The following is a 14,734-nucleotide window of genomic DNA, read 5'->3' as shown; positions in this document are numbered from 1 at the left end:
CATTTGAACAAACAAAAGGAAACCTGGATATATAGGCAAATAATAGGGAAGTAAACATTTTGTCAGCCTTGACACATAAGTCACTGAGAATGTTTTAAGACAGAAATAGAAGATGAACATTTTGTTCGATTTACATGTTTCAAATGTTCGTTTAGAATTGAAGATTATTACATCCTAACCCAAACCCCCCCCCTAGCCACAGGGTTTAATCTCTGGACCATCAAGACAACAGCAAATTTCAGAAAACCATGTCCAACAGTTTCCAAGTTTAATGGATATATATTTATTGATCCACTTAAACAAAAATAATATTTATTAATCAACTTAAAATAAATATTTATTGATCAACTTAAACAAAATAAATATTTATTGATCAAATTAAAATATATCTTTTTACTAGAGTTAAATTTTGGCATTTTATTATTATTTTTTTAAATTTTTGGTCTTCTAGTTGTAGGATAGACATTTAACATACACTAAGGAACATTCATGCCAAATATCATCAACATTGGCCAAACGGTTTTGATTTATATTCGAGATATACATACTTACATATTCCTTACATTGTGCTTTATATATTAGATAAATAATTTTTCCTGAACTCTGATATAAACAACAAATATATGAACATTACTTTTCTTTATAATAGTTGAACACTCCCGTCATCCCAATCAGATTACAGAACAGATACATAACTAAACTTTAAGCATAAATAGGACTCATTGGAACAATATTTACATTCTACCAATAATGTATCAGCCTACAAAGACATTTACAAATATAAAAAGATTAGGATAAAGTCAAACCTTGTAAACAGGAGTATTTCTCATTAGTCAGGTGAGCTTCTGAGATTCTGATCTCATGAGGATGCAGACGGGCTGGAGAAATGGACAACTGAGCGCTGAGCTCATTGGTGTACATGACCAGAGCAGCATCTTTTTCAATAGTCCACTCACTCATCAGGTGGTAGGCTGCAGTCACGTCTGGGCAGGCACATCTGAAAGATAGGGGACATAACTTTTTTTGTGCCATGTCAAAAAGAGTTTTTACTTCAATTAAATCTTTTAATGGATAACGATGGGAAATGGGTTTGTTCTGACCTTTCCAAATGCAGGTCATAACCACAAGCAAAAAGTCCTTTCCAAATAGCTCTCAGATCCAGTTTGATCTGGTCCTCGCAGAACTGAAGGAAACTGCTCAGTGTGAGTAACCTCCCTTCACATTTGGTTAAACTCTGTGAGACACATAGTCAAGAAAACATTTAGTTCATTCATTATGATGTCTACACAAATTGTATACACACACATAAAAAAAGACAAAGTTGTAATGCAAGACTTGTATGTTCCAAGTATATGACCTTCTGTTTACTAAGAAAATGTTATAATATATATTATATTACAAGTTTTTCTTTTCAACATTCAGGAGAGAACAGGCAAAAAGGAAACATGGACACCACAGATTAGATAATCTCTTTGTTTTGGTTACACTTAGAATTGTATTGCAGAGATCTCAACTCATTGAGAAACAATGTTTTAGAAATATGGACACCAAAGATTTAATAATCTCTTTGTTTTGGTTACACTTAGAATTGTATTGCAGAGATCTCAACTCATTGAGAAACAATGTTTTAGAAATATGGACACCAAAGATTAGATAAATCTCTTGTTTTGGTTACACTTAGAATTGTATTGCAGAGATCTCAACTCATTGAGAAACAATGTTTTAGAAATATGGACACCAAAGATTAGATAATCTCTTTGTTTTGGTTACACTTAGAATTGTATTGCAGAGATCTCAACTCATTGAGAAACAATGTTTTAGAAATATGGACACCAAAGATTAGATAATCTCTTTGTTTTGGTTACACTTAGAATTGTATTGCAGAGATCTCAACTCATTGAGAAACAATGTTTTAGAAATCAAGTACTTCAATAACAACCACCTTCGATTCCTTCGACAAAATGTCTGCTGTGGCCCCCTCCTTTTCTTTCGGTGACTTCTCCGACTTCTCGCTGTCCTCATTGCCAGATACATGAAGTTTTTCTTTGTCTGCTGATTGTGATCTGAAGAGGAAATCATTGGCTCAGTAAACAAGACTACTTACAAATGCAAGTCAAAAAGATGACTTCCAAAGAGAAGTCAAGTAACAAGATATCAACCAATAAAATAACTTCAAACTATAAGTCAACCTAAAGTAATAGAAACAAGAAAAAAAAATACTTTAAAACAACAACAAAGCTTACATATATCTATAACAGTAAAAAAGCATTTATTAAAATAAAAAAAAAAAAAAGAGGGGGGAACAACCCGAACTGAAACTCATGGCTCAAGCTTTCTTAGGCTTCTCAAGCCAACACAGTAACACCACTCTGCTAGTGGAGCGCTTATGAACATGGAAGATTGTAGAGTTATCTTTTGCTTCTATAGTCTCAACCTATTTTTCAGGTTTGTGTTCACTAAGACTCAGACAACGACCTACAAACAGCTTATACCACCACTTCAGTTAAGTACAATTTCATTCCCTTGTTCTAGATACCAAACAAAATAATTTATTACCAATAGTTAATGAATGAATTGGTTAATGTTTTAAATTGATTCTTGTGTTGTCAGTTGAAAAAAAATAATTGTGCGAAATTTCAGTTTGATCCAAGATTGGGTGTGGAAGAAATGACATGTTGTACAAACTTTTTTACCAGACAGACAGAGTGACTTGATATAAGCAATGAAAACAAAATAATTTATTACCAATAGTTAATGAATGAATTGGTTAATGTTTTAAACTGATTCTAGTGTTGTCAGGTAAAAAAAAAATAATTGTGCAAAATTTCAGTTTGATCCAAGATTGGGTGTGGAAGAAATGACATGTTGTACAAACTTTTTTACCAGACTGACAGACAGAGTGACTTGATATGAGCAATGTAATAAACATGACACCATAAAGAAAGTGTACCATGGTTAGGAAAAGGGATTTATTGGCTATGTTCCAGACAATGATATGATGTGAGCCAACTATCACACTAATAAAACATCTTTCTATTCAGTAGGAAGTAAAACATTTATTCAACTGACTTTTCTTCCTGACTTTTCTCCAATAGACCAAGAGCTTGCTTCTCTTTCTGAGATTTGGAAACTGGTTTCTTGGTTGTCTTTCCTTTACTGCCTTTCTCTAAGCATTGAGGGGATCTAAAATGAATAGAACAAACAAAACCTTCTGAATTCTTGTCTAAGTCCATGAAGACTTGAGCACACAAGTGAAATAGAACAAATTTTCCTTTCATTTCAATACAGGAAATAGCAGCTGAAGGGGAAAAACACATTTTTTAATTTAAAAAAAACTTCAACGGAAAGACTTGAAGGAATATTTTCAAATCAGGCAAAAGGAAACAAAAAGGGTAAACCAACATTGACAAAGTGAACTTTTAAACATATTTTAATGAGCTCTAAACTAGTTTTAATCTGCAAATGGAAGTGGGTAACAGAGATAGTTTGAACAGCCAACTATTGAACTTGTAGCAATGAAAGAAATGGTGCTAATGACATCATGAGTCTTGCTCATAAGAAAAGAAAAATTCTAAAATATTAAATGATTGTGAAAATAATATACAAAGGGGTTGGGGATGCAACCCAGTTAGGAAGAGAAGAAGATTTGTTTATTATTTTGACATTTTTTTATTTTTGCTTCACATGCTTTGGTTGTTCCTTCAGAGTTGATGATCATCTTTTTCCAAAGCTAAATCTTTAGCAGGATGACAGGGCATGGCATCCACCAGATCATTTTAATTGGCAGCCTTCCAATACTACATTACAAAAATGAAGTATTGACCCTTGATCCCAAGTTAAGATGATCCTCATCTCCATTGTTTTAACAATTATATTCATCATGTTTCTTTATGTTTTGGATTTAGGGAAATTTGTTCTTATTTTATCTATAGAATGACGGGGTATGGTGGCTGAGTGGTTAAGTGCTTGGCTTCCAAACCTTGGATCCTGGGTTCAAACCTTGGTGATTGGTGACAGGGATTTTGAATTTCAGGATTTTTTAGAGCTACCAAGTCCACCTAATTCTAATGGGTACCAATTCTGATGGGTATCTGACCTGACTTCAGTTGGTCATTGTGCTGGCCACTTGACACCCTGCTAACTAAACATTGGCCAAAAAAAAGGATGACCTTAACATCATCTGTCCTATAGAGCGCAAAGACTGAAAGGGGAACTTGACTCTTTTATCTGTGGATTAAAGTGTTCTGACTTTCTATTCCAAGATATGTTTAGGCTTTATTTATTTTAAAACAAAGTAATATCACAAGTGAACATGGATCAGCTTGACAGTCTTCTTACAACTGAAAAATATTGAATCAAAGTTAATAGCAACTCTATTGAACTGGACACTTACACATGTTTATCTTGAGACTTGACTATTCCATATTGTCTTAACAAGCATGTCACTGCTTCTGGCAGAGGTTTTTTACTGACTCTCACACCATTCAAGAAGAGAGCCAGCAGGTTCTCTGGTGCTGTGTTCAGGATCTGCTCTCTGTTCAGGCTGATCTCCCCTGTGTCCTGGTGCTGATCCACAAAGAAGCTGCTGTAAAATATCTCCGTCAGCACCTGCGTGGCTGCAGGTCCCAAAGTCTGAGCACCTATTCTGCCAGAGAGTTTATACAAGAGGTATTTCTCCAAGGCTGGGTTGGCCTCTGGTTCAGTCAGCAAGGCTGGAGATACTGTCTGGACGTTGAGATTTTCATCTGGCGCTTCCAAAGTGGCTGCAGCTTCTTCTCCAAGCCCCAAGTTCAACCATTTGGTTTTAAGGAATGCCTTCTTTACAATTTCCACTTTTGTTCGTGATGGCAGGCTAATCACAGCGTAGCCTTCAATAAATTTTGATTTCTTTCTGGGTTCTGGGGTGGGGGTTGTGGGTGTGTTCGACTGAGAAACCAAAGACTCAGATTTAGCCTCTTGGCCTGCTTCTCCAGAGACTACTGCATCAGGATTGCTTGCTTCAGGGTTCACTGGCTTTGGCTCAGAAGCACTCACATCTAAAGGTGTAGGCACAAAAATCTCGTCTCTATCCAGTCCTCCATAACTGTTACACACTTTACAGATAGATTTTTTGACAGTACCAAGGTCAAGGTAAGATGGGATCCCGGTGATGACTAGAAGTCTTGAATGAGCTGTTGGTGTGACAAGTACCTGAGAGGTGGACTTGAAAGCTTCGTTCACTTCTTCCTGGCAATGAGGCTCTTTTAGGGCTAAGTAGCGCAGAATTTTGGCAGTGGATGCGGCCACAGGAAACCAGGCCATATCATCCACTTTAATGGAGGAAGTTGACAAAGTGGGAAACATACTGCAAATGCTGGAGTTGCTAGATGCCTTTATGGGAGGGGATACAACAGAGAGCTGTCCACTAGGGGAAGTGGGCTGGGCATCAAGGGACTGAGACAGATGTACATTGCTTGAGCTGAGTGAACCGTCTACATTCTCTGTAGTTTCAGACCCACTTCGGGGCTCCACATTGGCCCTGTGAATAGATGTAACTATTCTCTCTTTTTTGAACTTAAGTTTCTTTTTCTTGCTAGTGCTGCTGGATGCCACTGAGCTACTCCCTGCAGCACTTTCCTCTACAGTCACTTCAGTGGACTGCTTGCCCTGAGACACCTCACAAGGGATCACTTCTGAGATGGCCAAACAGACTTCCATTAATGCATGCAAATATGTGGACCACCTTCCTGTGTCCGAGACACCCAGACCGACTCCCTGACCAGCGGTGGTGGTCATTTCTGGGAGATTCTTGATCTCAAGGTCATACAGTTTTTTCAGCTCTCTGGGCAAATAATTGAGCATGCCCTGCGTGGGGCTAAGCTTCATGCTGAGTTTAGTTAACCGACTACCATCGCAGCCCTCGCTAAAGTGGAGAATTCTCAAAGTCTGTGCAAGGAGGTGAAACATAAATTCCTTCAACAAAGCTGGGACATCTGTCTTCCAAAGAAAACCACAAAGAAACTCAATCATGTGCAGAAAGACAGGAGGTGTAATATTGATGTTGTCCAGACTCCACAAACTAGGGTTGGTATCGGGGAGCTCCAAAGCCATAGAAGATGACGAGGCAAAGGAACCGCTGGACAAGCTGGGTTGGGGTTTGGTTGCACTCTCCTTCTGACCACCTGTTTTCTCCCCTCGAGCCCCACAAGCCTGGGCACCACAACCAAAAGTCTCGGTGACAAGAGTCTCCATATAAGCCACAGCAAGCAGAAATTGGGGCGGGAGCCCGTGTAAGGTGATTACAGCACCTGGGGGAGGTGACACGCCTATCTTGACATAAACCAAGTCTCCGGGAATGAAGACAGGGGCATACTGGTCATTTGTATTGGCCTGGGCATGGACATCTCGAGGATAGCAGACAACTTCCTGTCTGGTCACCTGGCCACATTTTCTGATTCTTTTCCCAGTGTAAGTGCTGATCCTGGCCCATGGTGCTCTATAAGGTGGAGTTCTGAAATAGAATAAACCAAATGTGTATAGAAACAACTCGAACATTTTCTGATACTTAAGAAGAGTAACCAAATCAAAGTTTAATAATATAGAGATACATTCATCTTCGACTAAAAAAAAAGGAACACTAATAGGTTAAAATTGCAAATCAGATCAAAGTATAATTCACAAAAAGTATTATAAATGTGAATTAAGTTCACATAAAAAAAAACCAACTATATGCAGGAGTGATTTGACTTACTCTTTATTGCCAGAGTCAGGAGTTTTACTACAGGAAACCAGAACGCAGGCAGCCCCTGGGAAATGGACATCTGTACTGATCTTAGATTCATTCACAGTGTACTGCACAAAATGGAACATCTCTGGTGCAGTCTGAGGGGATACATATTTATTTTCTCTTTTAGAAACATTTGAATGTGTTTAATAAAATTAGAAGAAAAGACTTGAAGTTTCTGATATTTGGTTTGGTATCTCTAATTATAAAAATAAAAAAGGCAAAAAAAACCAATAGAGACAAACATAAACAATATTCATTTTTATCAAATTAACATTTATGTTTAGTCTTCAGATCTGAATGTAATGTTCCGCTAATGTCTGCCAGGGTTAATGCTGAGATTTAAAAAAAACATTTAGTTGTTCCACTGAAAATCTGGATATTTAAAAACCTAAAGTATTCAAGAGCTAGATGCCAGATGTATTGTCATGTGTGTATAGACTACAAGTAAGTTTTAACTATTCCATTGTCTGTTTTTACATTTTAATTTTTGTGTCGAAGTCTTATTATTATTGAATATAACCACATCTAAGAATTAGTATAAAAACATTTTATCGAGTACAAAGCTATTTTTAGAAAGTAAAAGCTCCCTTTTCTCTAATTTGATTGATGAGTTTCTTGACTTTGTAGCTAAATAAATCACAATGTTTTAAATGGAATTTACATTTATCCTCTATGACAACTTTGGATCAGTGGGAAAGGGATGAATACTTTCAAGGCAATTTAAACATATCTATTATTTTTTGCAAGAAACAAATCCCTAGTGAGCAGAATACAAAGAAATGACTATGCTGAACAAACTGGACAGTATTAACTTCCTCCCCTGCAAAGAACAATCTATAATTTTCCAACTAAGAACAGGACACACACCTCTATTAAATTACCAACTGAACAAAATAAACTCCACACAACTCCCCTTTGCAGACACTGTGCCCACCCTTATGAAATCATAAACCAAATCCTCTTTGAATGCCCCTCCCTAATCCACCTTAGGCAGACCCTACTTCCACTACAGCCCAACATAACCAACACCATGTACGGCAGTGCTGAACAACTGATGTAAACAGCACATTTTTTTTCCTTGGCACAGTCTGCAAAAGAGCTCACAGCTCAGCAGCAATAAAGCTGGCTAGAAGAAGAAGTAGTAGTGAGCAGAATTAATAAACAGATGCTTTAAGATAATTATACTTTAGATAAACTTCTGCTATGGACTCATTAGTGACACATTATCAAAATAGAAATGAATGTCAAAGGTTGCCTTGAGGTCTCACTTGAGAGTGGATGGGTGCATAATTAAGGAAGTGGAGAATTTCTGGCTGTGACTTGTTAATGAGAACTGTATTTTGATTCTACTGGATGTTATGTTTATCACTGCTAACAGTGTGATCATGTTAATACTATTTGGCCCAGCAGACAATAGCTGGATGTAAATGTGACTCTTATTATATCATTACTATATATAATTTGAGTAACAAATATGAAGTCAGCTAACATATGACTTTGTCAGTGTGTCTATAGGTATAGTTGGTTCATCATACATGCATAGTCTACATTGGTAACCCCATGAGAAGAGCAAAAGAACAGATATGCATGCGCTGAATAGCTAGGCACACCAATTGCTGAATGCCTACACACTATGTCCCTAACACAACATAACAGAGCTTAAAATAACCGTACCAAACATCTCCAAACCAGTAGAGTTATTTAAGAGAAGTTACTGACCTGTAGACACATACAGAGCTGATTGGTCAGCTCAATGAGATAGTCTTCTCCTTGGTTGGAGGCCCTGGCTATGGCCACCGCTAGCTCCCTCTTGAGCCTGAGACTGTTGCGGTAGACCAGGCTGGTCAGGGAGACCAGAGGGGTGAGAGACAGTTGAGACAGAAGAGACACCTGGAAAGGTGATGTGGCTTCCAATGTCCCTGTGGTAAATGGTGGGGCCAAGAGATGCTCTGACAATAACTGAATGTTCTCCAAGTCCAGCTCCTGTCAGATGAATTTGAATCTTATCATTATGTCTACGAGATGCTAGTTACAAGACCAAATTACATTCTCTAACTCAAGGACATGTTAAAACATATAGCTTCTAATTGTTCAATTATAACACTGTAAAGTAAAAAAAAAAAAAAAAAGATATTTTAATAATGTATACACTCACATGCCCTGCAGACACAATGTACTTCACACAACTAGCATGCACTTCACACAAGTATACATATCATACAACCAGCACAATAACTTTTATAACAATAGCTTTCAAAATAAAGGTTGAAACCATAAGTTCTCTTGAATTTGTTTGATTTGATTATACTATATTTCCTACTGTTAATTAAAATTATTTAAAATATTGCAAATGTAATTACTATTCAATTGGGATTCAATGTTGAAAAAAAAAATTAAACATGTTGTCCAATCATATAAACAAAAAAAAAATAATCTCAAAACTAACCTGCAAGGTGGCAGCACATGCAGCCATGCCTGACCCTAGACTGGCGGAGAATGAGGTTAACTCCATGGCCGGAGAGTTGCAGTGGTCAGTCAGTTGAAGGAAAGCTGTACGAATGTACATTCTGGTCAGTGCCGCCTCACTTCCCAGGAGTTCTCTGGTACAAGAGAAATGTACATTTGTACATAGAAAGAGACAGATAGATAGATATTTGTAACATCAATCTACATGTGGCTATTATTGCTAAATTTGTTCAATAATATAATATGTTTGTGCTGTGCTGAAACTACTCAATACTAAGTTACTAGTTAAAAAGGAAAGGAAAAGCAACAGTTTGTATGAACCACTGGATTCTGAATCAGAAAAAAACCCAGTCTCATTTTTAAAACCAAGTTAGGAAGTTATTAAATAAGCTGTGTAAATACACTGAGCTATATAAACTGGTTGAACATAATTCCAGACAAAATTATGTTTCTAATGTAAAATTATTTTTTTTTAGCATTATGACAATGTGCCTTTCTGCCTTAAAAGCTAATTCAAATCTGATTTAAACAGGGAAGGGAGAAAGATTTGTTTTTTCTTTTAGTCTAGCCAATACAGGGGTGCCACCCCTGAGCCAATAGCAAGATAATCACTTGGAAAGGTCAAGTGAAATTCAATGTTCAGTAAGTGGGCAGGAAACTTGAAATTAAGACAACAAAATCAAACTCCACATTATCATTGTCAATTATTGTCAAAATTGTTTTTACAAATTAGATAAAATAAGTATGACTTTGGCGCATTAGAATTAAGATTTAAATATGGACAACATGGGCACTCAACTGATTTACTTTTTTTGTACATTTTTGCTAAGCATGAGAAATCTAGCTTTTTTTTTTCATTTAACATCAAACACTGACCTATGTATGAATATGTTGGATGTGTCCATGGTCTGACCTCCTGTGATGGAAGCTTTCCTCATCCCCTGAGCTGGCTTTTCCAACATTTGCAGTGGATACCAGAACCTGACCAGCACCCCTTCACTCCTTAAGTAGGTCTCAACTTGAACCAACTCATTGGCCTGACAAAGAACAGATATTCTTTTTTTTCACATTCAAAATTCATTAACATAAATGACTGTCACTATGAAACACACACACACACACAAAATTGAAAAACAAGAGAGTACTTAACAGTTTACAGGTTTAGGAACTCAAGAAACTTCAGTGGATAGATAATAGTTAAAAGTCAAATGATCACATTCAGTTTTTAAGGACATTTATTCTAAAATGTTTTTTTATTCTCTATGGTAAAACATTGTAACATTGTTAAGAAAGTAATCCCATTAGATTTACAAGAACTCACTGTGTCTACATCTAACACTGTCCCCGTCAAGCCAAATGTCTTGAGCATGCTTCTGACTGCAAACTTGGGCAACTGTGTTGTAGCATGGGCACTGAGGCCACTGGGGGTCCGTATGATCACGGTTGTGCCCTTTTTGACCCGGTCAATGGTAAACTTGGCCAGATCTTCTTTGATGTCTTCAATGGTGGGTAACTGAAGGTCTCTGGGTATTCCACCATTCTCCTCATAGAGAAACTCAACTGTCTGTCTGGCTATGTCAGTCATCCCTTCATTATAGACACAAATATTGAGCATGATATTATCACATTTATTTCAGAATACATTAGGATAAAAGCAAGTCCACAAAAGAATACCTCAAAACCATACATTTTTTAAAGTATTAACTCTTTCTCTCCTAATTGATGTTGATTTGACCCCATTATACTAAATTGATTTTTGGATTTATAAACTTTAATTAGTGTTGTTAAAAAAAAGCATGCATTCCCCTGTCATTCTACACCAAATGTAACATTTTCTGATAAAAAACAAAAAAGTTATTGAAGTTTAATCATATCAGGACAGTAAAATACAAAAGAGTAATACCAATAATTCTATCAGAATGAGGAAAATAATTACAGAGAGAAAGAGTTAAATACTTAGCTAAGAAAACTGCCAGTTTATTTGGAGTCTTGATTTGTGGTAACCCAATAGCATACATTATTCCCCATTTCTTATCTTATCTTATATAATACAGACGTTACTTCAAAAAAGAAGATGATTACGTCCTACGCGTCATGCATTTAGTCATGCATATTAACCAATGACTTAAATTCAGCCAAGTCACTGGTTTTTCTGGTGAAGTGCTAATGATTACTCACCAAGTTGAAGAGCTCCTCGAATCTGTTCCAGTCCATCTTTTCTTTCAGCCTCATTCCTAAACCTCCGTCTGATGACAGGGAACACTTTCTGCTCCCATGCCTTTACCAGAAGGGCATAATGATCCTCAGAGGATGACTCCTCAATGACAGTTTCCTCCTCAGAGTCCTCCTCATTGGGACGAACAAACATGGTGTCGGGTCCAGTGATAACAAAGTTGTCATAGCAAGGCAGCAGCTTGTAGTTGAGACTGGCATCAATTTGATACTCTGTTCAATGCAAGACTCAGGTGTTAGTTGTCATTGCTTTGACAAGAGCAGTATTGACATCATTTAGATTAAGATACTGGTTAAATAATAAATGGTCAACAGAAAAAGTTTAAGAATTTTGTTATGGTGTCTAGAGTCAGGCTGCTAGTTCTTAAGATTTAACTCATCTCTAGGTTAAATGACCAATGAGTTTGATAGTTACAAAGAAGATTGTGTAGACTTGACCATCACTTTATGAAAGATAGGCCAAAGAAACTAAAATAGATGAGACTACATTGCGTCAAAATAAAATAAAAATTAAATAAATCTAACAAGTTTATAATTTCACAAAAGTGACTCTAATGAAATTGAGCTAGCTTGTAAAATAAGTTCAATGTCTGGAAGGCTACTTAAATCTGACTAGTCTATCACATCAAAAGACAAGTAAATAAAAAAGTATGTTACAAAAACTAAGGAAAAAAACTTCTTAAAGATATTTTCTTAACCACTATGCATAAGTTCATAATTATATTTTCAAAATAAACTTTCTTTTTGCCTTTTATGCCTTAACTTTAGAAAAAAAAATTATCGGAGCCAACTTTTAGTAAAAACATCCAAACCTTTCTGTGTGGGTGGAGGTTCAGCCACTTTGCAGGGCGCTCTAGGTGGTGTACGGCTGTCTCTAGAAGATTCCTGGGAGGATGTGACAGGGGGTTCCGTGCTGTCACTCTCGCTGTCGGATGCAGTGTGAAAGGGGAGGTGACCAAACGACTCCCTGATGTCTCTGAGAACATCATTGGCTGCTTCTGCAGCCTCCCTGTGTTGCTGACCTTCAGCATAGGCAAATGGACGAGCTCCAAAGTTGGCTTTCATGCGACAGTTCTGAAGAATTATTTCCATATAAACATAAATAGCCGAGCATTTGAATTAGATGAGTAAATAAAAGCAATAAATAAAATGAATAGAAAAGTACACTAAATTTATTGAGCTAATAATTCCGTTTGCAGTGGTAAAGGATAAATAAAAATTGGGTGACCTACAATAGAAGTGCAGCTTGAAATTAAAGAAACATTATCACTAATCACAAAAAAAAAAGTCTGATGAAGTCACAATGATGAGTTTTCAAATAAGTGTAAAACTTCAATGAGAATATCAGCCTTCCAAACATTAGCACTAAGTCCATGATTCAACCTAGTAAACAATGCAGATAGGCATAAAGTAGAAATAGAAAAAACTCATCCCAACATTTTCATCTGTTTATGATGAATGACATTAACTAGTTATTGTCTGTACCTTTTTTTGTATGTGGACAACTGGGTACATGGCTCCTGATACATTGTCCAGTGTAGCATTGAGTCTTTGGCCATTGTAGGTAAAATAAACTTGACCTGAAACAGCAAAGTATTTATTTCAAAAACTGTATGGACAGACTAAATAATGTTTTACTTCAAATTATATTGTTGCTCTAACTAACTTTCAAAATGTAAAAATTAAGCAAAAAAATTTTTTTTTTAAATTTCTTCATCTATGAGAAGGTTAAGGTCTACAATATAAAACTGTAATTGTTCAACACATTTGAAACTTTTGTTTGACTTTGTGCCTATCAGCTCTTCTCCTGTGTACCTCTTGGTGTCTGGGTAGTGTCCTGTGTGTCTCCAGTTCTCTCCCAGCCAATTCCAGCCACATCGCCAGCAATGAGACTGACCTCCAGCCTCACACTTCGCCACTGCAGTAGACTGGCCCCATTGTAGTGGACAGCTTTCCCAGTGCTGCTCAAATAGAGAGAAAAGATTCCTACATTCAAAAACTCAACAACACAAAATATGTTCAGTCAATACATGTCATGGGGACAGCACAATGATCAGCTGCCTTTACTTTCTCCAACTAATGTCATGTCCCCATTTGAGGTGGCTGGACTCAGAAATCTGAAATCCTAGAAAACCTGATGTTCCAAATCCCAGTCTTCACAGAGATTTAGCCTGAGACCCTTTGGTTCAGAAGCCAAATGCTTTACCACTCAGCCACTACCCTATTTGGTCTCTCTATCTAATCTTTAATTGCTTCCAGTCTTAAAGGCTATCACAAAAAATGTAGTTAAAAAGTTTAAATTATAATAAGCTTTTGAACATGATTACATGTCATAGACATTTATACAAAACTAATATTAACTCACTATGTCCATCTGTCAGTCTGGTAAAAAGTTTGAACACGTTATTTCTCCCACATCCATTCTGAGATCAAGTTGAAACTTTGCACAATTAATTATTTGTGAAGAATCAATAAAATAAAAATTTAGCCAGTTAATCACTTAAATTACTGGTAGTAGTAATTAATTATTTTGTTTGATACATACAAGGGAAATTAATCCTTTAGTATTCGTAAATATGGCAAAATATGTAGGGTTTTGTCTCCTTAGATAATTGTATGCATTATTTTTCCCACAACAATTCTCGGATAAAGTTGAAACTTTAAACAAGTATTTATTGAGCTTAACAAATGATGAAATAATTTAAAAAATTAACTAATTATTCAATTGATTGTTGGTAATTGATTATGTTGTTTGATTTTGAAAAAGTTTTTTCACTAGGATGAAGTTTTTAAAATGTTTTTCTTGTTTTATCTGCTATGTTCATATTGTTATTCAGTTCTTTAGGAACAAATATTGTCATACAAAAAGCATTCAGTTGTTAAATCTTGTTACATAATAGCTAACTCACTTGAGGAACAGACAAGTTCCCACAGGGTTGGTCCATGCAGCATCTTTCTTCTCCGCAGGAGGAGCGAATCCAAAGGAGATGACAGCACTGCTCTCATCATGGGAGTCTCCGAAGGAAGAAATCTCCAGCTCCCAGTAGAATGAAGGAGCCTGGAAGACATTCAAGGTTATTTGGTATTGGAAGAGGACAGGCCACTCAAAACATTCTGCTAAATACACTTTAGAAGACAATGCAAATATCATAAAGGATTTACATCCCTTAAAAAAAAACCAAGCTAATGTCTTCAGGCCCTCTTGTCAACAGATTGCACTCCCTTTTAGAGATGGGGCTGGGGAACGTCCAACAGGTTGCGGAATGCAGG

At 36.5% G+C, this 14,734-nt stretch overlaps 1 protein-coding gene across 2 annotated transcripts in view; it reads right to left on the bottom strand.

Annotated features, from left to right (window-relative positions):
• The window catches only part of LOC106058983 (probable E3 ubiquitin-protein ligase HECTD4), a 67,844-nt gene that overhangs the window by 8,822 nt on the left and 44,288 nt on the right, over positions 1–14,734 (bottom strand). For both annotated transcript variants that reach the window (XM_056005383.1, XM_056005385.1), the window contains 15 exons: positions 14,374–14,522; positions 13,280–13,425; positions 12,950–13,044; positions 12,277–12,538; positions 11,411–11,677; positions 10,554–10,819; positions 10,109–10,269; positions 9,213–9,366; positions 8,486–8,749; positions 6,731–6,861; positions 4,394–6,490; positions 3,070–3,183; positions 1,943–2,063; positions 1,101–1,234; positions 807–997 (listed from right to left, as the gene is read on the bottom strand). In XM_056005383.1, coding sequence (XP_055861358.1) covers positions 807–997; positions 1,101–1,234; positions 1,943–2,063; positions 3,070–3,183; positions 4,394–6,490; positions 6,731–6,861; positions 8,486–8,749; positions 9,213–9,366; positions 10,109–10,269; positions 10,554–10,819; positions 11,411–11,677; positions 12,277–12,538; positions 12,950–13,044; positions 13,280–13,425; positions 14,374–14,522 — 4,552 coding nt within the window. The remainder of the gene's footprint in view (positions 1–806; positions 998–1,100; positions 1,235–1,942; positions 2,064–3,069; positions 3,184–4,393; positions 6,491–6,730; positions 6,862–8,485; positions 8,750–9,212; positions 9,367–10,108; positions 10,270–10,553; positions 10,820–11,410; positions 11,678–12,276; positions 12,539–12,949; positions 13,045–13,279; positions 13,426–14,373; positions 14,523–14,734) is intronic.

The sequence above is a fragment of the Biomphalaria glabrata genome, chromosome 12 (genome assembly GCF_947242115.1).
Source record: "Biomphalaria glabrata chromosome 12, xgBioGlab47.1, whole genome shotgun sequence".
NCBI classification, from domain to species: Eukaryota; Metazoa; Mollusca; class Gastropoda; family Planorbidae; genus Biomphalaria; species Biomphalaria glabrata.
Note: the sequence above shows the minus strand (reverse complement) of the source record. Positions and strands in the feature narration are given on the sequence as shown.